The following is a 25957-nucleotide window of genomic DNA, read 5'->3' as shown; positions in this document are numbered from 1 at the left end:
CCTGTTACGCGAGACGTGGTCTGGCGTACATCTACCTTGTGTTAAAATATACCTGCTGGACTGCGTGATTTTGTGAAAGAAATGACTCCATTGATAATGGGACATTACCTCTGAAAATGATCTCATATTCTGAAGTTCCCGAAACATAGGACACCAATATGTTCCAAAACTTAGACATGCAAATGAGAAAATGCACCCAATAAAGTCAGTATGCGCAAAATGAAATGAAGTAAGAATGAAAAAATACGACGACTACTTCAAATGATTATTTGGCTGTGAAATTACAAATTGATACGCTAAATTGTTTCTAATATCTTCAATAAACCATACCTGACAAGATCCTTGGGGAACCTAAAGAACACCACACCACACTCTTTGCTCTTTTTCTTGCAGGCGGCACAGGTGAGGCGCTTGTGACGCCTCACCCATTTCTTTCTCTTTTTGCCCTCCTGAGAAATAGACATATAAATGAGTCTCCAATAATTTTATATTGTTGTAACCCTAGTTCAATTTTAATTGAATTTCTTTACCATTTTTGCTTTTCTTGGGAGCCAATCAGCTGTTTTGAAGATGCACATGTTGATGAGAAAATTGTGTGAATGATGGAAATTAATGCAATTAAAAATTCAAACTTTGCCCTAAATAACTCCACATACTTACATCTTAGATTTCTTATAATAATTCAAAAACGCAATTTAAAGAAAAATACAATTTTTTTTTGCACACACAGGCCGGCTGTCTGCGGGCAAGCAGACGAATTCTGGATTCCATGAACACCAACTGTTAATCTGAACCTAGCAGTTGTAAAAGGTTAAATGTGACATAACCACTCAGTAAAATTATTCAAAATGAATTAAAACTTGTAATTTTTATCATTTTGTTTCCTTTCAATCGGATATAATCAATTTATAATGGTGTAAATCGTCCCGTGTTTTCTTGCTGTAAAGTTTCATGAAGCCAGCACCCTCCCAGCTCTAGACGCTGCCTTGCCTATGCCAGTTACCAGCGGTTGATGATGATGATGACGGTGAAGTAGCAGCAGGGACACGGAAGCAGGGCGAAATGGGTGAGCCTAGCCCATCATGGCAGACTCACGCCCGGCAAGAGAAGCCCTGTGTACAAAGTGTACAGGTTACTATAGATGTTCCATCAAACAATACCTCGTCGCTTGCTGCCGTTGACACACCCCTTGTGGGCGAGACGATTCTTGCGGTCATGGTGAATAAATTAACTTGAGCGCAAGGCGCTAATAGCCTACGAGCACGAGGCAACGTTAGAAAATCAGGCACACATGTGGCGTGGCACGGAGCACGGCGCGGCACGCGAGTTGACGGGAGCGAACCGGCCGGCTTGGCTTCCAACCGCAGACTGGCGAGCGGCGAGGAGTGGGGGCGTGGCGGAGCGAGGCGTGGCGTCAGGCGGAGATCCGGAGCGGCGCGTCGGCGGCTGGGGAGTGGGAGTGGCGACTCGTTGCTGTCGCGCGGGAAGGAGTGGTGGGAGCGTGGCTGCCTACCCTCCCGGCGGCAGTCAAGCGAAATATTTTTGGCGCATCGCGACAAACGATGCAAGACTGTGACTACACCCCACACTTCTGCTTTGGAAAGGAATAAAAAAAAGGAAAATGAACAAGTGTAGTTTTTAGCACGTATTCTTTGTCAAACAGTCTTAAAAATTGACTGTTTGCCATTGTTCGAAATACATCTACCTTTAGCTCCGATACGGTTCAAGATACGGCAAATCCGAAGTTAGACTCGATCCAGAGTGTGCTGTTTGGAGGGGATTCTTCCTCTGCCATTTTACGGTTTGACGCCTCCTTGTGCGTCTTTATGTAGAGCTACTGAACCGGTTTCGGATCAGTCCCTTATTCGGATCAACTGTCTGTAGTTCCAATGCAGAACTAAAATTTGGGTACCTTATTTTTTTCGCTGAAAGAACGGACCTTCCTTCCGTCTTTTAATTCGCTTACAATAAGCTGGGTGCGAACAGTGGAGTACAAGACGAGTATGAACTAAAAGAAGCATGTTTTAAAGGTTGGGAGAATCTTAAAAAATTGACATTTTTGCAAACTAAAATATGAACATGATAACACTTTCCATCACGTGTCGGACTTGTGTGAAAACATTATTTTAGGGTACTCCGAGTAGCCTTTTATGGTATCGAATGATTTTTTATTGGTCTAGTGACGATTTGGCTGTGAAAGTATTTTCGCTGATCCGAACCAGGTTTACAAGTCCTATTTCGGATCAAAACTCGTCGTTCGGCCAACTCTTATATCTCCGAAACGGGTGCAGCTACAACCCTCAAAAAAATTGCGAATTGTAAAGGAAGAAGTCGACTATCATTACCTCGAGTCGTGGCGGTTCTACCACTCGCGTGTTGTGGCACAGCGAGGAAAAACGAAAATCTGATCCGAAATAGTTTCAGTTGCTCTACAGCGTGTTCATTTTCACCCTATTTTCGTAGAAAAAAAAAACACTCTAGCACCCAAATGGTGCAAATTAGAGCCAAACGGATAAAATTTTAGCTCGAAGGGTTCTACTTCTACGAGTTAGCCCTTAAAAGACCCCCCAAAAAATATTATTTTCCTACTTTTTGGAACAACCCCTATTTCTTTGTCACCCCTTTCACCGCTAGGTTCGATGAACAGGATTTGCCGTAGGCATTTCGTTTTGAGGGAGTATACCTTAAGATACCCTGAAATTTTGAAACCTCTAGCTCATCCCCTTCCTCGTACACGCACGACGGACGGACTAACGGACACGAGAGCGGTTGCACAAGTCCGATTTCATGCCTTTTTAAAAGCAGAGGGGCGGGCTAAAGTGTCAACAAGCAGGCCTGCCCTTCCGCGTTCGGCAGGGGGCGGGCCTCGGGCGGGCCTGCTTGGCCTGCCGGCGGCGATGGTCGGGCCTGTGGCCCGACCATTCCTGCACAGTTAAAGTCTTACGAAGCAAAATGCCAAATGCTTCGTACCTACGAAGGATTTGCTCCCTACGAAGCGTCCAAATCCTTCGTATTACAAAGGATTTGGCATTTTTAGCAGATGATACCTTACAACCTTACACCTAAATATATCTAAACATAACTATACATGAGTAATGTAAGGTGTCATTGCTTTAACTCTCGATTAAGAAATATTAAAGAGAACGTATAGCAAGCTGCGCTAGGCGGGGCCGTGAGGCGGCTGAGGCCGTCGCGTCGCGTCGCTCGCGCTACGCGTTGTTGCGCCGAGCCACTAGCCGAGCCGGGCGGAACCGAGCCGAGCGGAGCCGAGCCGACCGGAGCCCGAGCCCCGAGCCGTCGGCCGCGCTAGTCTACGCTAGTCCTCCCCCTCCCTCCCACCGCTGGAGCCCCCGCACCGCCCCCCCCCCTTCCCTACAAGTGTAAATACAGAAATATAATAGACTGGAATAGAATAATTCTTGACAAGGTATCATCTGCTTTCACGATCCGTTTCTGGTCGGAACTTTTTCTTCGTAAGACTTTAACAGTGTGTCACGCGATTTGCTGAAGAAAAGTAGTGGCTTCGTGGATTGCTCTTGATCTGTCTTGGTTTAGGCTCTACGTGTCAGTGAATTGGATATCTCAAGCAGGCCGTTTTTCCATGACTTTGAGAGTCTCAAATGCAAGGGTTATTGCAAAAAAAACTATGTTAGCTACTTTGAAACGCGTTTGGGACGTGAAGCTCCTATTATTTAGCAGTCCAACTACCTCAATAAATTCGACGACAAATAAAAATTGTGGGTACGATTTAGTAAACCTGTGCAATTCCGGACACGGCTTAGCTTTAGTCGATTCCTACTATCGCAGGGTATTGCTCGGGGGATGCATGGGACAGCGCTAGCGCCCCCTTTAGCCTCCGAGTGCCCTCAGTGTCACTGAGACCTCCGTGACAAGCGATGGAACTGCCACTGCCCCCGGAAGGGTCAGCACGTCTTAATGGTCATGTGTTAGTTTTCTGCAACTATACTTCTACTCTCAAAATCGAATAATCGGTCGTCATTGTATAACGCACACTGTAAAATGCTTGCAAACTATATTCTTTGCAACGTTGCAAAGAATTTGTGAGCTTTGTATTGCAAAGAATTAGTTCGTATTGCAAAGAAGTTCTTTGCAAGCTGGCAGAATCCTTGCAAACAATGTGTTTGCATTGCAAAGGAATAGTTTGCAAGCTTGCAAAGAGCTAGTTCGTATTACGATGCTTGAAAATTCTTTGCAAGCTGCAAAGAAAAAGTTTGCAATACGAACCTATTCTTTGCAAGCATTTTGCAGTGCATATGGTAGACGTCGTCTTCATTGGTCTGAGGATTAAGCAGCATCGGACAGCGTTCCTTTAATTATCGCCATCTTGGTTACCCAAAATGTACAGGGCTTTAATGGGCAAAATCAGTTTTGGTTTTTTTTTTATTGAAAAGAATGACAAAGACCTTTGAGCTTTGGTCCTTTGCACACGCGGAATGCTTTCAGAATGGCATGACAAACATTTCAAAGACCTCAGTCATATTCTCCATTTTCAAAAATATCAAAAACTGATTTTTCACTCATGTGCTCTGTTCATTTTGAGTATCCGATGTGTCGGTGAGGAAATCAACGCTACCCGCTCGAGGGGTGGATAACTCCCCTGCCAAGTGTACACCCCTAATTCTGCCCAATTCAAACTAATTCAGACCAATTCAATTTAATTCAAACAAGTTCAAAACTAACTCAACTAATTCAGTCTAATTCAAGACAATGTACATTCAATTCAAGTCAATTCAAGCCAATTCACGCTAATTCAGTAACATAAAATCGCAATAATTCAAACCAATTCAACCAATTCAGTCCAATTCAAATTCAATTCAAGCCAATTCAAGATAATTCAAATTCAATTCTTGAAATTTGTACACCCAATTCAGGAGTTATCCACCCCTCGTACCCGCTGCTGCATAGGAGCTTCCGAGAGTCTGAAAACGCCCATTTCGAACATAGGACACTACTTTGAGCAGCTGCTTGACAATATTTGACTAGTGTCCGGATTTACCCTTACTTCTGGTTTAACTCCGGACAGTCTTTTTGTGACACTCATAGGTGCTTATGTGCAGGAAAAAAATCTTTGAGGGGCGGAAAATATATGTCTTGATATGCCACTTCTAGATTCCGTTGGGATTTTTCGTATCTCGCAGCGTATAAATGAAACGTAGAAAAAACGGTCAAAAATGCCCGGAATTAGACATTTTGACGGTAGCTTCAGTTCCATTTACCTTATTTTGGAGTGATGAGGCCCCGAGAATTACAGCTAGGATTTCAAGCGTGCGGGCCCGCAAAGCCATATTCACGTCCGTATCCCTCCTACTACCTCGTCTTGGGAGTCAGCATCGCACTAGGTAGTTTAATTTCAGTGTAGAAAAGGCCAGACTAAAAGGTTATGATTTTCAATCCGGCGTAAGCATTTATTATGTGTAGGAAATTTGGTTGAGTCGTGGCCAACTTGGTGGATTCCACTAATTATCGATAAGCAAGGGTTGACCCAATTAAGAGTATCTTCATAATGGTCCATCGCACTGCATTTCAGGAGTAGGGGACACTTGCGTGCGAATGGGTGGCATCCTAGGAGCATTCGTCACCATTATGGCCGAACGCTACAACTTCACATCTCTCGTCCACTTCAGCACCGATGAGCTTCCCGCGAGGGAACAAATAGAAAACGAGAAAGTGAGAAAGCGACCACGTGCATCAGGAAACAAGCTAACAAGCTAGGCCCGCTCCTCCGCCAAACCAAGTTGCCAGCTCCGCTTCGCTCCACTGGTAACTCAGTTCGGCAGGGAGCGGGCCTAGCTTGGCCTGCCGGCGGCGTTTGAGACGGGCCTTCTGAATCCTCATGGTGTAATATAGCATCTATCGGAAAACGGGCCTTCGGCCCGTTTGAGTGACTGCTCGCTTTGAACCAGCTTTTTACCAGAAACCTTTGATGTCTATTTCGTAATCAAAACTCAACAAACGAGACATTATTTTCATACGCGGATCATCTTTGGCTGTGTGTTAGGCTGTTTCAAAAAAAATTACCTATACCAGAGCGAGGTTTTTCTGAAAGTTTATTTCATGCTGATACTCATGGAAAAAACCCGGGGCTTGTGCGATGAAGGGAACCCGGCGCAACCTGCGCTCAAAGTTTTTTGGGTGTTTTGGCGGGTATCACGACCGACATGTTCTCGGGCCCGCTGTGCGGGGGCGCCGCCGCCGCCGACCGCGCCCGTTCCTGTGGTGACTTACCTATGGTATGTACTTCCTATCGGACATGGTCCGACCCGCCCTCTCCACCCCCCTCAGGAGCCAGGGCGTAAGTACTCAAAAACCAGGTACCTCGCTCTAGACCGAGTACCGTTGATGATATGGGAACGCCGCCTGCGAGGAAAGGTAGCCGGACCGAAGGGCTATCGAGCCCCGAATAGCGAGAGCATAACGTTTTCCTGCGTCATAGCAAAAATGCGAATGGAAGTGGCCGGGTGCCGGGAGACGCATTCAAACGGCAGGCGGGAAACGCTGACGCGCAGGCGGTATAGTGCGCTTGCATAAATGCAGCCCTCCTGCTCACTCACCGATGTGCTTGTGGGCTTGTGTTGGCACTGGCGCTGCGTTGCTGTCTCGGGTAGGAACGTAATAGAGGCTGACGCTCGTCGCAAGCAGTCTGCTAGCAGTGCCAGTCAATGCAATACCCGTGTTTGGTTTACCATTAACGACTAGAGCGGGGAGCGTACTATACCGCCTACCGTCCCTGTTTCCCGCGCGCCGTTTGAATGCGTCTCCCGGCACCCGGCCACTTCCATTCGCATTTTTGCTATGACGCAGAAAAACGTTATGCTCTCGCTATTCGGGGCTCGATAGCCCTTCGGTCCGGCTACCTTTCCTCGCAGGCGGCGTTCCCATATCATCAACGGTACTCGGTCTAGAGCGAGGTACCTGGTTTTTGAGTACTTACGCCCTGGCTCCTGAGGGGGGTGGAGAGGGCGGGTCGGACCATGTCCGATAGGAAGTACATACCATAGGTAAGTCACCACAGGAACGGGCGCGGTCGGCGGCGGCGGCGCCCCCGCACAGCGGGCCCGAGAACATGTCGGTCGTGATACCCGCCAAAACACCCAAAAAACTTTGAGCGCGGGTTGCGCCGGGTTCCCTTCATCGCACAGGCCCCGGGTTTTTTCCATGAGTATCAGCATGACATAAACTTTCAAAAAAACCTCGCTTCAGAAAATTTGGCGTCCTGACCCCTCAAAATGAAACAACCTACTGTGTGTGCCGCAGTTTGAAGAATACATGCAAGTTATACCAAATCCCTTCTAAGTTATTGATGTTAGCTTATGGATCCAATAACACACCTATGAAAAAATATATAAGACTAGAAGAATTTAAATACACTTCCAGGCCAACTCTGAATGACTCCAAACGTGTCCGAACAACGAAATAAATGTGTTTTTCTTTGTTTTTTTGAATGGGAGTGTACACATTTTGTGAATGATGTGCCACCATAAAATAAGCCCACTCTTCTGCTTTAAAGAATATTGTAAACCGACGTCATACTTCTCAGACAAAAGTGTACTCCTGAAAAAAAAATGAAAATATTTCTGTTTTGGCCATATTGGTAAGAAAAACCCCCTTTTGAAAGTAAACAGTGAAAGCCAGACGGACGACTTTTTTGATCAGAGGGTTCTTTCACGATTTACCCCTTTGGAAACCATCAAATATTTGCCTTAATTAACATATAAATTTTTGGGCCATTTTTGTGACGAAAACTCCCTCTAGCGCCTGAACAATGAGAGATAGAGCCAAACGGACAAAATTTTAGTCATTGATGCTCTACTTTCACAAGTTAACCCTTAGGAGCTCATAAGAAAATATTTTTTTCCCACTTCTTGGACCAACCCCTACTTCTTTGTTACCCCCTCAGACCCACTCAGGGGTGGTTGCCAGGATTTGCACCAACCGTTTCGTTGTCCAGAAGTGACAACAACAATACCCTGAAAATTTCAGACCTCTAGCTCACGTCCTTATTGGGGAACGGACAGACGGACGGACAGACACAGGGGCGATGGCATAAGCCCGCTTATATAGCTTTTAAGCAAAAGAGCGGGCTAAAAAGAACAATTTCATTAAGGATCTAAAATCCTGACAGAAAATAAACGGGGGCGACACCTGAGGAATGTTCTCCAAAAGCGAGGAAATCGCACATTTTTGAGGTATGCTCCTTGAAATCGGAGGTGTTTTTCTCCGACCAAGAGAGTTCCCCTTAAAGTTTTCCCTTTTCCCTCAAAAGAATCAGACATTGGTTTTACCTTCTAAAAAAGCACTCAGTACGTTAGTCTTATTGAGACGCTTCTACCCCTACACAGGTGATTGCTGCCTTTGTGTACGAGTTGGTCGCGAACAAGACGGATATGACTGTTCTGCTGGCCACACTAACAGAAAATAGACTGCGTTACATCGAGGCCGTAAGCCATAGTCGCCTTACCTGCTTTACGTGGACAGTACCAAAGGTAATTACGATGAGTTTTTTATAGTAAATAATTGGCTTTGAATTTAGAAACCATTCTAGAACACACATTTTGGAGTAGGGTAAGGTGCCCAGTGATGGACACTGTAGGCCAGTGATGGACACTGTACCAGTGATGGACACTGTACCAGTGATGGACACTTTTCTCGATTTGCCGCCAAACTCGTCACCTACGATCTTGGCACGGAACTTATGTTCTAGTAAGACCCCTACCGGGATATAATAAGCCAAAAACTACCTCGCTCCGTCATTTACATTCCAAGAAAAAGGGGGTGTCCATCATTTGGCATCTTACTCTACCTGTTTCATTTTCTGGCTGCGTCAGGATATCATCCCAACAATTCCTTGCTCTCTGAGTAGTCCATTTCCTCCCCGCCCTCGCGAAAAATAGTTTACAATCATAAAACTTGGCACGCAAAAGGACGCATCAAGAATTAAAAGAATGCTTTCTTGTCCCTTAAGGCATTTATAACAGTAACTGCGAGTGACTGACATTTGTGTACATTAACGAAATGACCCCTTTTGATGTTTCATTGCCAGAGGAACTATGAATAATTTTTTGACCGATTCATCACTTTCCGACTTTTCATGTACTACCGAAAGACGCTTGGACGCAAAATATGAGGTGTCTGCGACAAGAACTTTCGAAGATATTACTACTTATACCTAGAAGGACCGTGGGGTCATTTCGACCCCTGCGCGAGATTTTATAGGTGTAACCTGACGAGGACCGACTTTTCATTAAGAAGGCAGACCGTATAGGTTATTTAGGGTATCTAATGACTTTTGGTCGGCCATGTGACACTTTTAAACTCCTTCATTCGGTGAAGGTAGGCAACACGTACGTCACAAAATCCAGTTTCTAAATCACATCACATCCAAGGCTTTAGTGGTAGTTGCGTCACCGGAATCGTGGTCCGAGGGCAACGAGGGGTAGCACAAAGTGCGGATGGTTTTGCGAATGCCAAAACTGCCACGCACATTGTTGTCAATACCAAATTGGTAAAAAATAAAATGTTTTTGTGTGGATCACACTCCTGCTTTTTGAGTACTTACGTGTTCTAAAAATCACACACTTACAAATGTGTACTAAGTCGATTATTAATTTTGAAGTTGAAAAATGTCTAAACTGGTGCGAACAGTTCGCGGAAATAGCTGAAAAATTGCAAAAAAATTGTTTTATGCCGTGCGGGTTTGCCTACCTAAACGCACTTTAAACCTAACCAATGTCACCTCATGGCATCAGGCACCTTGAAACACACAAAACCTTAATTATGTGCGATCAAACTGCAGCCTTGAAGCCATAAAAAAGGGCAAAAATCGAAAAGGGGTCAAAATGACCCCTCCTGTCTAATTATACGATAACCCCGGTCCTTCTAGTGTTAACAGAAAAAATATCAACAGTGTTTTGCGAGATCCTAGTGCAAGAAGGGAAAGTTACGTACTTAAAATATACCAACAGTAGTTCTTTGCTCTATCCTGCTCTACAGGGTGCTGGGCGTGCACCAAACGCTCTTCGGCTAATTGTGGACGAGTTCTCTGATCAAGTGTGGCTTACACTTGGTGTCTCCGTCTGCGTCTGTAGTGGTTTTCTGCTAGCAGCTGTAAGTGGACGGTAATCCTTGATGTTTTTACTTTCTTCGGTAAGGGCTACTATATCGACCCAATTCTTAAGATGACGACAACAGCCTGACTTTCAATTCTTGTTCGCCAAAAACTTGAATGCTCGACGGCTCTAAAACAGGAAAGTGGCACAGTAATACTTGGTATACGCTTTGTTCACTGCCCCGTGTCCTGACACATATTCGCAAATCTGGTAAATTAGGTGAACAATTCGGTTCAACTGCCAATTGGCCATTTGTCAATGCTCAAAACAAGTGCTAATTTGACACGCTATTTGTGCTAGCACGGTAAAAACGAAGTCCCATTTTTTGAGGGAAAAGGGAAAACTTTGAGGGAGTCAGTAACTTTGAGGGATCTTTCTTGAAAAATAGGAACGACCCTCAAAGTAAGTCACAAATTTTGAGGAAGTCCCTCAAAGTTAGCATGGCTGCTGCTGCGCCCACCTCGCTACTTTAGAGCTTTGTAACAACTGATCAAATTGTCAGTTGGTCAAATTTCATGTGTTTCTCTTAGTTTTAGAGCTGCGGAACTCGTCCTGCAAAGTTTGATGTGTGTACCATGAGAAAAAACGAAACAGATTTTTTGAATGGTTTACGTGCTTTTAGACGTACTTGCACACGTAAATCATTCAAAAAATCTGTTTCGTTTTTTTTTCATGGTACACACATCAAACTTTGCAGGACGAGTTCCGCAGCTCTAAAACTTAGAGAAACACATTAAATTTGGGTAACTGACAATTTGATCAGTTGTTACAAAGCTCTAAAGTAGCGAGGTGGGCGCAGCAGCAGCCACGCTAACTTTGAGGGACTTCCTCAAAATTTGTGACTTACTTTGAGGGTCGTTCTTATTTTTCAAGAAAGACACCTCAAAGTTACTGACTCCCTCAAAGTTTTCCCTTTTCCCTCAAAAAATGGGACTTCGTTTTTACCGTGAGTCTTAGCACGGCATGGTTTGCAACTCGACTACGCGACGGAACCGTCCGAAATAGAAGGTGAAGGTGGGTGTAAGGGAGCCGATTGCAGTTCAAGGTGTAAGCTTTCCATCGCTGTAATTGAATGTCCGATACAACCAATACAGCCAAAATGGCAGCCAGAGAAAGATTAGCTATGCACAGGGGCTTGGGTGCGCGACGCGACGCGCGGCGCTTCTCGCGGCGCTTCTCGCGGCGCTTCTCGCGGCGCTTCTCGCGGCGCTTCTCGCGGCCTTAGCTCCCAAACCGTAAAAGATCGGTGTAAGCGAGCCGATTATAGATCAAGATTTAAGCTTTCCATTGGTGTAATTGGATGTCCATACAGCCCAAATGGCAACCGAAGGAATATCGTTGTCAGCGGCGGCGTTGCACTCCCACCGCCGCAGCAGCGAGTAGCCGAGTGACAAGCGATGGCACTGCAGCGCTGCCGCTGACAACGATTGTCCTCATGCTGCCATTTGGGCTGTATAGGTCGTATTGGACATCCAACTACACCGATGGAAAGCTTAAATCTTGATCTACAATCGGCTCTCTTACACCCACCATCCATCTTTTACGGTTTTGGCACTGGGGCTGAGAAAAGTAACACCCCTGTGCGTAGCTAAACTTTCTCCGGTCGCCATTTGCGCTGTATGGGTCGTATCGGCCATCCAATTACACCGATGGAAAGCTTAAACCATGAACTACAATCGGCTCGCTTACACCCACCTTCTATCTCGCACCGTTTGGGAGATAGAACTGCGAGAAGTGCCGCGCGCCGCCACGAGCCCATAAGGCCCCGTGCATAACGGCCGCGCCGGACAGCCTCCCTCCCTCCTGGGAGGTAGGCAACGGCGCGCGAGGTGGGCCCGGCTAAGTGGGTGTAAGCTTTTTCGCCCGGCCGCGGTGCGCAGTTCGCAGTCCTTCCCCTCATTCGTCCAAGCCCAGAGGTTAACCCGTACCATACAACAGATATCGTAGATTTGTTTGTTTTTTAAAATATAGGAGGTATTCAAAATAAGCGACACATAGTGTCTTTCGGATATAGAAACATCATTTTTCAGTGTGCGTCGGATGGCATATGCTAACGTAGGGTCCCCAAAACAATGTACAGACAACGACTAAAACAAGTCATGCCATTTGTCTCAATCGGTTCGCACCCTTACTCCAGACATGTGCAAGGGTGTGCAAACTTAACTTAACATTAACGAAAATTCGGAAACTAACGGAAATTACTTATTTCTTTTCGGGTAGTTGAAATATTTCGCCAAAAATTCGAATGATTTTCGACTTAACGTTAAAAAAGATAACTAAAATAAATATAAATAACGTTTTACCTTGTAACTTTGTGTAAAAGTTTTTTACACAACGTTATCTCTCGTAACATTCGTTGATACCTAAATAACGTTAAATGTGAATCCAACCAAATGGGTGCCTCTGCACATCTACGTTCGGTGGATATAGGAAACTGGAGTTTTTGGTGCCACAAGTGTGTAGTGATATCAGGAACAGTGTAGTCCCGAGATCAAAAGTAAATCACGGTCCGAGAGGCTGAAGCCCAACCCAGACTCAGCCGGTGGAACATCGTCAACGCATTTGAGAACTTTACCGTTCAGCGGACTCACGTGTATTTGATGGGGCGATTGGTCTACCAGGCCGAACCCCGGTTTGGCATCAATTCGAAGGATATGGCAGTGTTAGTTGGAGCCGGCCCCCGCTAGAGTGCGTGCCACCGCCGTCCAACAGGCACGACGGTGGCACGCCCTCTAGCGGGGGCCGGCTCGAACTAACACTGCCATCACTGTATATCAGAGTGTGACACAGACTACACGTTTACTGTGATACAGAAATATTGCGCGATGTTGTGATGATCATCGCAGGAAAAGTACAACATTAAATTCATTGCTTATATTTGTGATGACCATCACTCATTTGAGAGATACTTTTATGTATCACAGTTTTGTGCGATGTGCTTTCACACCGTTTTGTAGGAAATCCGGACGGAATCATCGCATTATTTTGCAACAGGCATCACATAAAATTTGTGATAAAAATTGACCCCTTCCCCAGGAGTGATAAATCGTGGGAATCACACGGGGCGTTTTATCACACGAAAATGTGTGAAAAGTATCACCCTTCGAATTACAGTGATATCTCTCGAATTGATATGCGACCGCGACTAGGTGTAGTAGACCCAACGTCACAGAGAGCGCATATGTCACACGGCACAGACAACCTCTACACGCGATGGCAGGCTGGTCTGCCTCACTAGCTGATCGCTTAAGTCCATTTTCTGCTCTGGCCCGGCTGAGCTGTACCTGGGGACGGCTGCGGGGAATCAGCCCCACCCCCCTCCCAATCCACACTCCATATCCGGATTGAGAGAGAAGAGAACCTGCATCCCAATGAATTACATAACTGTTCATCCGTACTTTTATCCAACGCAGGATGGTACCGAAATTGTGTTGTACACGGAACACACCATTAAAACTTAACCCCCCACGCCGTCTGTAGTGTACTTCGCTACTCAATTATTCTGATTCGAGAATTGTCGCTTATGGGCGATGATCAATGTTAATATTTTTTGAGTTAATTGACAATTCTAAAACAAAAATTCTGTGGTCGAAACGATAACGTTAAATCGACAAACGAAAAGTAATTTGGGTGCGATTATTGTTATCGTCTATAACGTTAAAAAAATAATGAAAATTCTGAAGTTCATCCGCTAAAGTTATTAATGTTACCGTTATAAGATCATAACTTCACGCATAAGGGAAAAACGTTAATATTCAGATTTGTGATAAATGGTAGGGTTGGTCAATCCATTTGTAAAAACAATAAAGTTAAGTTAGCACACTCTGGACATGTGACGTGACGACCATCATAGTCGACCGTGTAGAACGTGCGCATCCTGGCCAACTTGGCCTGCGCCACTCGTTCCCCACTTGGAGAGTGAGGAACCCCACGCCACGCCATCAACGTGTTTTTATCACTAACCGTGAGGTGAGCTGGTAGACAGCAATGTCTGTTTTCTTTTTTCCCGCATTCCTATGCATTTCAGCAGCTACATCGGAAAGCTCTGTTGCCAATTTAAAGGGCATGTCACTTCGAAATGTAACTTCTGTGTGTTTATGACTATCCAAAATCATTTTTTTCTTGTAAGTTTTGATCCAGCGATCCAGAACAAGGTCGTTCCGACCAAAAATCGTAATTAATAGGGACCTATTTATAGGGTTTTTGGGCCGGTTTAGGGACCTTAATTTGTCGCTTAGTTCGGAAACCTCCTATAGTACAATACTACAAACTTCAAGAAAGACTCGAAGAAAGGCTGGCCGACCATAATTGTATTTATCTTTTTTTGTGAAGGAAGGGCGCAGTTCGTTTCGTGACATATCTCAAGTTCTTTTCATGTTTGTCGGCATCCTTTCTGGGAATTCAATATCGGTGCACTGGGTAAGGTCTGCGCCAGGTTACGATACACTAAAGCGTAAGTATTTCCTACCGAGACACGTCAATTAAGTCACTGTGATATTCCGTCTGTTTTCTGCACACCTGATAGACAGTGAAAAATCTGTTGAGATTCAATGTACTATGGGTCAGGACCTATCGAATGATACCCGTGTCCAATTTATAGGTCAACATGGTTAAACCACAGCAGCCATTTACAGGCTGCCCGAAATTAGGGACTGAAAGTGCTCTAATTTAGGACACGTCTGTATTTCGCAAAAACTCATCAGATTTTTTTCCTCTTTAAATACTACGGCTCAAGACCCGTCGGATAACACTCATTTTGATTTTTTATTGTTACGCACAGAGTGCGAAATGCTTAAAGGTAGCGTGCGCTGCATATAGACAAAGTGCTTGAATTTCGTACAAAATCTAGAAGAAATGGTAAACTCCACCTATCTTGGCTGTCTTTTCCAATATTTGAAATCTGAAAAGGGAATTGAGAAGATGGGGATATAGAGTACCGTTGCGCACCTCCATGGTAGCGAAAAAAGTAGTCTCTTACTAAAATCTGCGATGAAAACGTAATTTCACTACAATTTAATCCACTTGTTCGAAATTGGAGCATTTTCATAAAGTAGCCCATAAAAAAGGAACGGTCTGACCACTGAAAAACTTTAAAACGTCGTTTTGTCTGTTGATTAGTGTGTGAAACGGTCAGCACTGGGGCAGCTCTAAAGTGCCCGATCCCCGGACTTCCGGAGAGCCTTCTTAAAAACTACGCGATTTCTCTTTTGCAAATTTTATTTTCAAAGCTCTGTGGGCGTTACCGGAAAAAAGGTACCGACACCAAAAGAATGTATCCTCTGGCACTGTAGGATCTCGTCTTTCCAATGCAGATTTCGGATTTTGAATATGAGAATTGGCTGAGATATGTTAATTTAAGCATTTCTTCGTGTTTTGCCCGAAATTAGGGCCCTGGTCCGAAATTAGGGCACATGACTGTATTAAGTAAACACTGAAAATAAGTTACGGTGTGACGAAGGGGACAAAAGTGAGATTATAGCTAATTATTGATAAAATACCAATTCTTCGCAGATGTTGTTGATTAAAATAGTTAAAATATAGCTCAAGTATTCACCTGACGCGGCAAAATCACCTCGGCGAAGGTTGACAGACAATATATTTGAGATAAACGAGAAACGTTTTCGCTGAACCGATCCGTGCCATCCTGGCGGAATTACCCTAATGAACTATGTCAACTTTTGGAATAATGCCGAATTTTTGTTTGTAGGAGGTTACAGCTCAAAATTCGTACTAGCCACTTTCCTGCTAGCCTCATTTTTCCTGACCGCATTCTACCACACGGAGCTTGTCGTCAGGGTAACGCATCCAAAGCTATGGTCAGATATTCAGACCGCCGCAGAGGTTCTGGACTCAGACCTACACCTTAACATGCCTGAGGTAAGTATAAACCCTCTCAATATCGTGCGAGGTGAGGCGACCTTCTCTCCACTTTCAAGCGTACATACTGATGAAGAATAAGTTTTTGTCCTGTTTTGTATAACTTAAGTTGTTACTGCAATTGGGGATAAGAAACACTGTAAATCAGAGTCGAAAAAAAACACATCTGATAGCTGAATGGCTTAGGCCGAGGCTAAGGCAAAGGCCTAAGGCAGGCCAGTACATGCGGAAGGAATATGACACTGGATCAGAGCACGGGTGCTCGCACGTTATCACCTTAGCCGCGTATAGGCTATCAATTAAAAGTGCTACTTCGGGCCAAAATGTTCGTAAACATGATATTTAGCGCTTTTTTTTTGGTTGGTGAAGCCCGCCCACTACAAACTAATTTCACAGTGCTTCTGAGTTTTAAATTCTGTTTTCCTTTGCTAGGTGGCTCTAACGTTGCTTCGCAACGACCAGGACGTGCATCACCGACTTCTAGATCACATCGGCCCGTCCAGCTCACTGGCAACCAAGAGTTACGCAGCAGCTTTTGAGGACAGCTTTTTGGCGGGTCTTGTAACTCGACACGATTCCGCTATGCTCGAAAACATGTGAGCAGTTCTCTTAGTGCGTCGTACGAGTCTCAAAATGTTCATAGCCATGAGTTGCCATTCCAACTTCGCTGCGACAGCAGTAAAGATGCCACCAAGTTATGTTATGCCCCCAGGTAACGGGTAGCCATGTCGACTGTCCCTACCCCCACCTCACCCGTGGGGTGGTGGTGTTCATGCCCCCATGTAACTGGTACGGATCTTACGGGGGTGTGACTTTCTATTACAATATTTGCCGAACATTAAATTTAGCCCAAATTCAGTAATTATTAGTTTAAATATATTGTAAAGGGGACGAAATTACAAATTTTGTTGTCAGGACTGTAGCGGAGGGCATAAAGATCAAATTTATCATTTTGTCTGACACGTAACCCAATGCGCGGGAAGTTTTTAGAGCTATTAATAAAAAAAAGGTCCAAATAGACGGTTCGGATGATGATAGTAACAACAATAAAAATACTTTGATCATTTTTAATATGTATTTGGATGAAAAAAAGTGTTTCTCTGAAAAGTAAATGTGAGTGGCAAACACAACTGTGAATGGGTCTCAAGTATGAGTTATTTGCTGTATAAAATACTTTAGGTGTGGTCCACAGGCCCTTTCCTTTTTTTACCGTATGCAGGCGGGCGAGCTTGCCAACCGTAGCTCGCCGTTGCGCCTTGTAGCTCCGTGCGAGAATACAGCCCGGCCGCACGCCTGCATCCGGGACAGCATAGCAAAATTATGGGAGGGGTCTGTGGCCCACCCTGTAAACGCCTGTATGTCTACATCGGGAACTTTGAAGGTGGTCGCCCCAGAAATACACAAATAAAATGTGTCTTGCATGGTAGTGGTTGCACAGCACTGATGTCATCTACAAACAATGTATGTGATAGATTGGTTGACGCCCGATTGAGTAATGCCTGCTCATTCATAGTCAGTATTGCGTGTGCCTGGTTGTGGTATGAGTCAGCTTTGTCCTAATTTCTTTTTCACAGACTGCCACTGTCCGCTTTGCAACCTCCTTCTTCACTTCTTCGATTTTTTTTTTCTAATCCTGCCGTCGAAAGTTTAGGCAGCTCAATTGGCTGTAGCAATTTCATAATTGTACTGTAAGTTGCCTTCATGCATAATGTCTAAAACAAAATAAGAGATTTCTTATTATTTATTTTTGATAAACATAGAACCCAAATAACAGCAGGGCATTGTTTTAAAACCACTCACCTTGCATTCTTTCTATTATGATCCCAGGAAAAATTTCTTGTTAATTTTGACTAGTTAATTTTGATTTGAGCCAAACAGTAGTTTGGAAGATTTCCACTCTGGAAACTCAAGTGTCGTACAGTATAGCAGTTTAAACTGTCAGACCAATTGTACTGCAGTTTAAACTTTGATACCATTTGTGTTCTGCAGTTATAAGTGTAGTACACGACGTGTCCGACAGTGAAAAGCGTCATTTGTAGCTGTCGGACACGCGGTGTCCTGAAACTGTAGTACACGTCGTGTACTACACTTATAACTGTAGAAAACAAATATGGTATCACAGTTTAAACTGCAATACAGTTGGTATGACGGTTTAAACTGTCATACTGTACGACACTGAGTTTCCAGAGTGCACCCAAGCAGGCAGTTATTGTGTAACCTTAGAGCAAGGTCAGCTTATCCCCCTTCTCTGTCATTTTCTTAAATACACTTTCTTTTAAGTATATACCTCTACCAACCCGGGTCAAAATCTCTGACGACTTTTTGCATTGTTTTGGTGTCCAGGTGAGGTCAAAATAATACGTTACAGAACCTGCGTATTAGACTAGATGCAGCCTGCTCAATTCAGTCCAAGAACGCATTTAAAACACCAAGAAAACTCGAAGAAAACGCAAAAGGGGGCTAAGTGCTCAGTCGCTTTTTAATGTTCTGTTGACCCTTCAGCTCGGCCTTCTTTGGTGCAAGAGGATGCCACTTCTTGACTACGTGCGTGTTTCATTTGTCTCTTCTTCGTGTCGGCGACACGAATAGAAGGCGAAATGAAGCCCATATAAACGCGAGCAGGACGCGAAATAATGCGGGGGCGGCGAACAAATGATAACGTGAAATCAAGCCGATATTTGAACCCATAGCCGGGCCCGCCCAGTGGTCGAACACCAGACTTGCCGCTCACTGAGCGGTGACGGTAACCACTGAGCCAGAGCGGATGCATGCCAGAGGTGTGGCCGGCGCTACACTGTAATTCAAAGTGTGATACTTTTCACACATTTTCGTGTGATAAAATGCCCGGTGTGATTCCCTTGATTTATCACTCCTGGGGGAGTGATGAATTTTTATCACAAATATTCTAATATTCTGTGATATTTATCGCAAAATAATGCGATAATTCTGGATTTATTGCAAAACAGTGTGATGCCTCCAAGTGTCACTCGAATAAGTGATGGTCATCACAAATATGAGCAATGAATTCAATATTATACTTTTGCTGCGATGATCATCACAACATCGTGCAATATTTCTTTATCACAGAAAACGTGCAGTCAGTATCACACTCGGATTTACAGTGTAGTTTTGAGCCAACTCTGTGTGAGCGCCGTCCAGTCGTGGACGCATGACATTCGCGCCGACTACACTTCAGCTGTAGTGTAACCAAATTCTTCAGTCAAGCCTATAGTGACTAAGCTATTCGGTCGTGACAACAAAGAGACTGGGGCTTATGGATAGGCTGCGGTGAGCGCCCGACCCGCTGTCGCGGCAGATGTTCGTCGCCATATCTCAGCCACCGCTGCGATTTTCGGGTCGTTTCAAAGTGCATTGGGCTCAGGAAGCTTGCGTGCATCACCTTGCCATCACCATCACTTGCCCCCCTCCCCGAGAACTGGAGCCGAGCACAAGCTGCCGAGCACCATTCTCCCTACGCGGCCGCCCTCCAACAAGGCGCCGCCTAGAACCGTTCCGAAACGTTCTTTTCTGATTTCGCGTATTTCGCCAGTTCTTTCGTCGAGGGTCGAAATGATCTAGGATGAAATTTATCAATTTTGATGGCTTGCCTAGCCACAAACCAAAGTTTTTATCGCAGGCACCAAACTTTTTTCTCAGTGTGGCCAATAGAGGAATGGGCTTCGCTTATCCCTCAGCAAACAATTTTTGTACGGAATTCGGATATGGTCGGTCTGCAGGCCTGACCATCGCCGCCTGGCCACTCTGATTGGCGGAAGGGCGGGCCTGCTTCTCTTTTTGACGACCGTTATGTACACCTCTATTTTGGAATGGCCTGGTATTCCTAAAGCAGACGGGCAGGTTGAAAAACGGAAGATTAAAGTGCATTTAACATAACATTTCACTGTAATTCGAAGGGTGATACTTTTCACACATTTTCGTGTGATAAAACGCCCCGTGTGATTCCCACGATTTATCACTCCTGGGGAAGGGGTCAATTTTTATCACAAATTTTATGTGATGCCTATTGCAAAATAATGCGATGATTTCAGATTTTCTACAAAACGGTGTGAATGCACATCGCACAAAACTGTGATACATAAAAGTATCGCTCAAATGAGTGATGGTCATCACAAATATAAGCAATGAATTTAATATTGTACTTTTCCTGCGATGATCATCACAACATAGCGCAATATTTCTGTATCACAGAAAACGTGTAGTCTGTATCACACACTGATTTACAGTGTTTTTTGGATTTCTTTGTTTGTTGTTGCAGTGACGTGTACAATTTTTACCGATCCGTCGTACAGCGCCGGGACGGCACGTGCCCTCTGCACGGTGTAAAGGGCTGCTACGCGACATATCTTGAGAGTCCTGTCCTGTTCAGGCGTGGACACCCACTCTTGCCAGGCACATCCAGGTTGTGGCTACGTTTCCTTGAGGTACGTGCATTTGAATCACCGTTTGAGTTTGATTAGTTGACAGATAAAGAGAGGCGGAGAGCAGTGTGGCCTCTTGATGGATAGTTCGATATTATTCCTATTTCAAGGAGTGAGGGTGAAGATTCATCCCAATCCCGAACGTAGGTCTTGTGAAACTTTAGGTTATACTGGAATACCTGACAGGACATGTGTCACATTTTTTGATGCACTTTCCAGAGAAGACGTTTTCTAATGAATTTTCACTGTGATGCATCCTATCCTTTTACATAGAGAAGAGTGCATCAAGAAGCGTTCTCTATTGAGAGTGCGTGGCAACATGTGAAACATGTCACACTTGCTTTTCCAGTGCGATGGAGTTCCAACGCGGTATCAGGGTACCAGGTCCCCGAAATAGGTTCTAGTCACTTTCGCGCCAATAAGGCATTCCGGTAAAGCTAAAATGCAGAAGTATGCAAGGAACAAGAAAACGGACGTCATCATGTTACAGCATGGCGATTTCTGTTTTCTTCTTCGCAATTTTTCCTCATTACAGCTTTACCGAAATGCTTTATTCCGTCCTTTGCGTCATCTGCCCGCCCAGTGCAGGCTAAGGTGTCCGCAATCCATGCCGTCTGTCAATAGGTCGTCTCACTGTAAATCAGAGTGTGATACGGACTACACGTTTTATGTGATACAGAAACATACCCGGGTGGAAGGATCTTCACTTAGACTACCGTCATCTGGGGCTACTTTGGCCCACTTTCGAACTTTGAGCCCCTGTGGACTCAAAACCAGGTGTCCCAGACCCAGAGATTTGAGTTTTTGGCATGAGTCAGGTCTGTGGTTCGACTCGACAATACGCCTAGCAGAATTTTTTTTAAATGAATCTGGCTCTTTATAAAAAATTAAAAATGGGGTGGGCAAAGCCGCCCCCGTCGGAGGGGCCACTTTGGCCCATCTACTAATTTGTGGTCTTTTCTCCACATTACCAAGTAAATTCACCCAGATTCCATTTCTAGACTATCTCCAAACCATTCGATGTCTATTCAGTCCCAAATTTGAAATAAGTTTATGCTCTCAAGTCGAAAAAATCTCGATATTTTTTCACCAAGGCATTTTTGCACCATTTTTCATGGATTTGTGATAGGAATCGTAGAAATCAATAGAAATTCATGTATTCCTGAAAAATATTATCCCAACCGCTAATGTCGTCTATGAGTTACATAAACACATTCCAAAAAGGCAAAAATATTTTTCCCCTGAGGGTCTGCACATCAAAACCAACGTGGCCAAAGTCACCCCGCACAGTTAAAAAAAATTGTAACTTTACAAGAGTATACCTGTAATCTGGTACAGAAATATTATGGTAATTTTACAGAGTATGGTAAATTTACTAAATGTTTTCTGTAAATTTACAAGTTTGGTAATTTTACAGAAAAGTATTAGTAAAATTACCGAAACCCTGTAATTTTCCCCAAAATGTGTGGTAATTTTACAAATGGCTGTAATAGTACGACATATCTTCTGAAATATTACAGAGAACATGGAGCATTACTAGAGCCTGTACATTTCACTTCTATTAAATTTCTGTAAAAATACTGAATTGATCTGTATAACAGAAAGTAATGCTTTCTCAGAACCAGCATTCGGTTGCGTGTTTGCACGTGCTGTTCGAAAGATTTTTTAAGCTAACATTTACAGATTAACACAGAAAATTCTAGACCTGTGCATTCGATTATTGGGCTCGGGTTTGAGTAAAAATCAAGGAGAGGACTCCGGTAGTGCCTAGGAACTGACCCGACACTTACACGAGCCCTGTTAGTGGCGGCGTGAGATTAACGATCAGTGAATTTCCTAACGCCAAAACAGCTGGGTGGAAATCCCGGCCTGGGGCTGGCCCTGGGCCCCGGGCCGAGGTCCTGTCTCCTTCCAACGTCGACAGGCTGGAGATGGGTAGCCAACAGAATATGTTAAGGAGGCAGTAAGATATCAGTCAGTTAGAACTACAGTCATCTTCGTATGTTCTTCAAACAATTAAAATGGGTAGTACCAACTGGAATTTGAAATTAATGCTTTGAGGGCCGCGGCGTGGCGCGTGGTATGCCGTGTACCTGCCGGGTCACATAATCCCCAAGCCCGGCCGGTCGGGTCGGCTACGGTCACCCGGCACCCGGCTGTCGAGTCACACGGGGACAGTCGAGCATCCCTCCCAACAAGTCCCAGTGGTCAAGTGGTTATCGTGCCGGGTTCGCAACGCAGTCGTCCGAGGTTCTACTCCCGCCGGGTCAAGGTAATTGGTTATTCACTTAAATGCTTACTTCGTTGCTTGTATAATACGGTGAGGTAGGTAGGCAAGGATAGGAGGCAAAGGGCAGAAACTTCCGGAAACTCTGAGGCGAACGAAATTTCTTTTCCTTTTCTAGAATTACCACACTTTACATGTATGATAAAACTTTTACAGAACAGACCTGTAAATTTACCAGTATATCATGGGAAAATGATTACCATATAAAAACCGGAATCTGTTTTACTAGTGTTCTGTAATTTTACAGACTATGGTAATTTTACTAGACAATGTATTGGCACTAAGTATGCCTAGACTTTTTCTGTAAAATCCCTCCAAATTTTTTTAACTGTGCGCTCACGTCCTCAAAAGTGCACTACTTCTTTTTTTTCATCTTAGGTCACAGCCATGGTCAGATAGAGGCCGGAAAAAATTATGCATGCCTACTAGACACATATACCAACCAGAAAAAATATACACTGCGACTTTGGGACGTCCAGAACCGCTGGTGTAAATAAAAGTTTCCGGTTTACAAAAAAATGCTGAAATGATCAAACTGATAAAGCCATAAAATCGAGTGTAAATAGGTCAGAGGTACGCTAGAAGCATTTTTAATTGTTAAAACATACATTTAGCTTCAAAACAAGACCAATAGCGACTTTCTATCTTATCTAGAACTTGATGACGGTACAGTTTAAACTGTAGTGTTGAAACTGAAGATATCAAACTCCATTTATAATGTAGAAAAAAGTGGGTAATTTCTGTAGTTTATTCACGACTGCAGTATTGGGCTTTTGTAAACAGTTAGTCTGCAGTCGGACTGCACTTTTCATGTTGTTACATACTACAGTTCCAATTTGCAATTGCGAGTTTAGTTAAAAGACATTGTAAAAACAAGTTTCCACCCGTTGTTTAACTACTGAGTAAAAGTGTATACTAAATTACACAATTAATACGCTGGAATACCATTCTAAACAGAGATATCGGGACGAGTAATTTTGCGCTGTCGGTGAATTACTTCTTTTCTAGTATACAGCTATACTTTCCACTGCTATGTGTACTAATGCTACAACCGGAGGCACTACTCACAGTTGAAATTGTTGTTTTTATTTATATGAATAGGGGAAGTATAGGTGAGAACTTTATCTATAATGCTAGACTAAAATTTGGTGAATTTACTTGTTATCTTTCCACATTAGATTACTTTGGCGTTGTTTGCGTTCGGCTATGCGTTTGGGATTTGAAAAAACTTCTGTAAAGGATCCGGGTTCTCTCTGAAAACAAAATAAGTGTGCAACTGGCATACTGACATTGATGGTAGTGTCTCGGGTAGTGTTCAACATGGTGCAAGGTATTAAGTGTTTGACTGGAAATTTGCGAACTTACAAGTGTTCAACAGTAAATTTGAACATTTTAATGTAGCCAAAGCTTAAGGGCCAACCCTTAACTAAAACACTTCTATGTGTATAACTTTAATGTTAAAAACTCTAAAGTATTCAAATATCCAGTCGAATCCTTAAGAGTGTACATCCTTGTGTTGAGCACTTGCATGTGAACGCCAGTTGCAGTTAATTCATCATTACAAAGTTATTCATGAGGACAAAAACAAGGGGAAAATACGCGCAAAACTAAGGAACCCAGTAGTTACTACAGTTGAATGACAGAGAAACTGTAGTTTAACTGTAGTTAGACCAGTAGCTCGGCGGGCTGAGACCCTTGGCATGACACTGCGCTGCTGTGGCACCAGAGCTATGCTGTCGCAGTGGCTCAGTGGTCAGCGTGTCGGGATCCCAACTCGAAAGTCCGAGGTTCAACTCCAGTCAACATCCGACCTTCAACTTCAACATCCGCAAGGTAAAAATGTAATATCTGATATGAAATACTACGAGCTAAGAAGCGATGCAGGTAAATAAGAAAAGAGTTCAAAGGGAAAAAAAATTGAACAAAATTTTGAACTCTATACTTTTCAAATATTTGATACTATAGCGTTTTGTCACATAAAACTAGTAAAAAACTGAAGATAAAAGTACTTAAGTGACTAACGTAAAACTGTCAAAAAACTATAGTTAGTCCGAAAAAACTGGTAGTTTTTCTAAAGTTTTTCTGTACTAAAAGTAATAAATTCTATACTTAAACTGAAGAATTTTGCAGTATTAGTGATGTCTAATTCTGGTTTAAACACACTTTACTATCTCCTTTTTCACAATTTTAACTCGTGTTATGGGTACATTTAAAACACAGAAACATCCTAGAGAATAAGTGAAGATCCTTCCACCCGGGTAGCACGATGTTGTGATGATCATCGCAGGAAAAGTGCAACATTAAATTCATTGCTAATATTTGTGATGACCATCAATCATTTGAGCGATACTTTTATGTATCACAGTTTTGTGCGATGTGCACTCACACCGTTTTGTAGTAAATCCGAAATCATCGCATTATTCTGCAATAGGCATCACATAAAATTTGTGATAAAAATTGACCCCTTCCCCACGAGTGATAAATTGTGGGAATCACACGGCGCGTTTTATCACACGAAAATGTGTGAAAAGTATCACACTTCGAATTACAGTGGCTCGCCTGTCCTGGACCGGTCCCCTCCGTCCACAGCCTGTCCAGTCGCATGCCGTTGTGTCCGCACTCCGTCCGCAGGGCGTCCTCAACCCGTCCTGTGTATTGTCAATCCGTCCACAACCCGTCCCTGTGTGTCCACAACCCGTCCAAAACCATTCCTGTGTGTCCTCAACCCGTTCACAACCCGTCCTGTGTGTCCTGAGCCCGTCCAAAACCCGTTCTCTTCGTCCCTATTTCGTGCGCATTCCGTTCTATATTGATTTGTAAATATACATAAATATCGGCAAGATATTAGTTAGTAATTTAGTCACACCGTAAGATAAGTTTTGACAAGCTCTTTCGAATGACCTAATGTTACGCGTTTTCGACGATTTCTCTCGACGGTGGCGGGTTTTTGGCATTTTGACCACACCACTGGCTTTGTCCCGAAAAAATCTTTCAAACGAGCGTAAGGTTAGCATAGCATAGGGTTCTGATGCACCCTGCGCTAACTAGCCTCCTAGAATTCAGAACCCCATCAACCTTACACTCGTTTAAAGGGATTTTTCGAGACAAAGACGTTCAGCAAATATCGGAGACTGACGGAAATACTTGATTTCAGTTGAACTACCGATTGAACAACCATTGATTCAGCTCCACCCACCAACAGAATTTTATTGATTTATTTTTTTTTA

At 43.9% G+C, this 25957-nt stretch overlaps 1 protein-coding gene across 1 annotated transcript in view; it reads left to right on the top strand.

Moving 5' to 3' along the window:
* LOC113214272 (uncharacterized) overlaps positions 1-25957 on the top strand; it is a 61806-nt gene that overhangs the window by 32324 nt on the left and 3525 nt on the right. Inside the window, exons 7-13 of the mRNA XM_052274196.1 lie at positions 5549-5688; positions 8361-8504; positions 10012-10125; positions 14460-14580; positions 15835-16004; positions 16437-16600; positions 20281-20446. Coding sequence (XP_052130156.1) covers positions 5549-5688; positions 8361-8504; positions 10012-10125; positions 14460-14580; positions 15835-16004; positions 16437-16600; positions 20281-20446 — 1019 coding nt within the window. The remainder of the gene's footprint in view (positions 1-5548; positions 5689-8360; positions 8505-10011; positions 10126-14459; positions 14581-15834; positions 16005-16436; positions 16601-20280; positions 20447-25957) is intronic.

The sequence above is a fragment of the Frankliniella occidentalis genome, unplaced genomic scaffold (genome assembly GCF_000697945.3).
Source record: "Frankliniella occidentalis isolate FOCC.00 unplaced genomic scaffold, Focc_3.1 Scaffold349, whole genome shotgun sequence".
NCBI classification, from domain to species: domain Eukaryota; kingdom Metazoa; phylum Arthropoda; class Insecta; order Thysanoptera; family Thripidae; genus Frankliniella; species Frankliniella occidentalis.
Note: the sequence above shows the minus strand (reverse complement) of the source record. Positions and strands in the feature narration are given on the sequence as shown.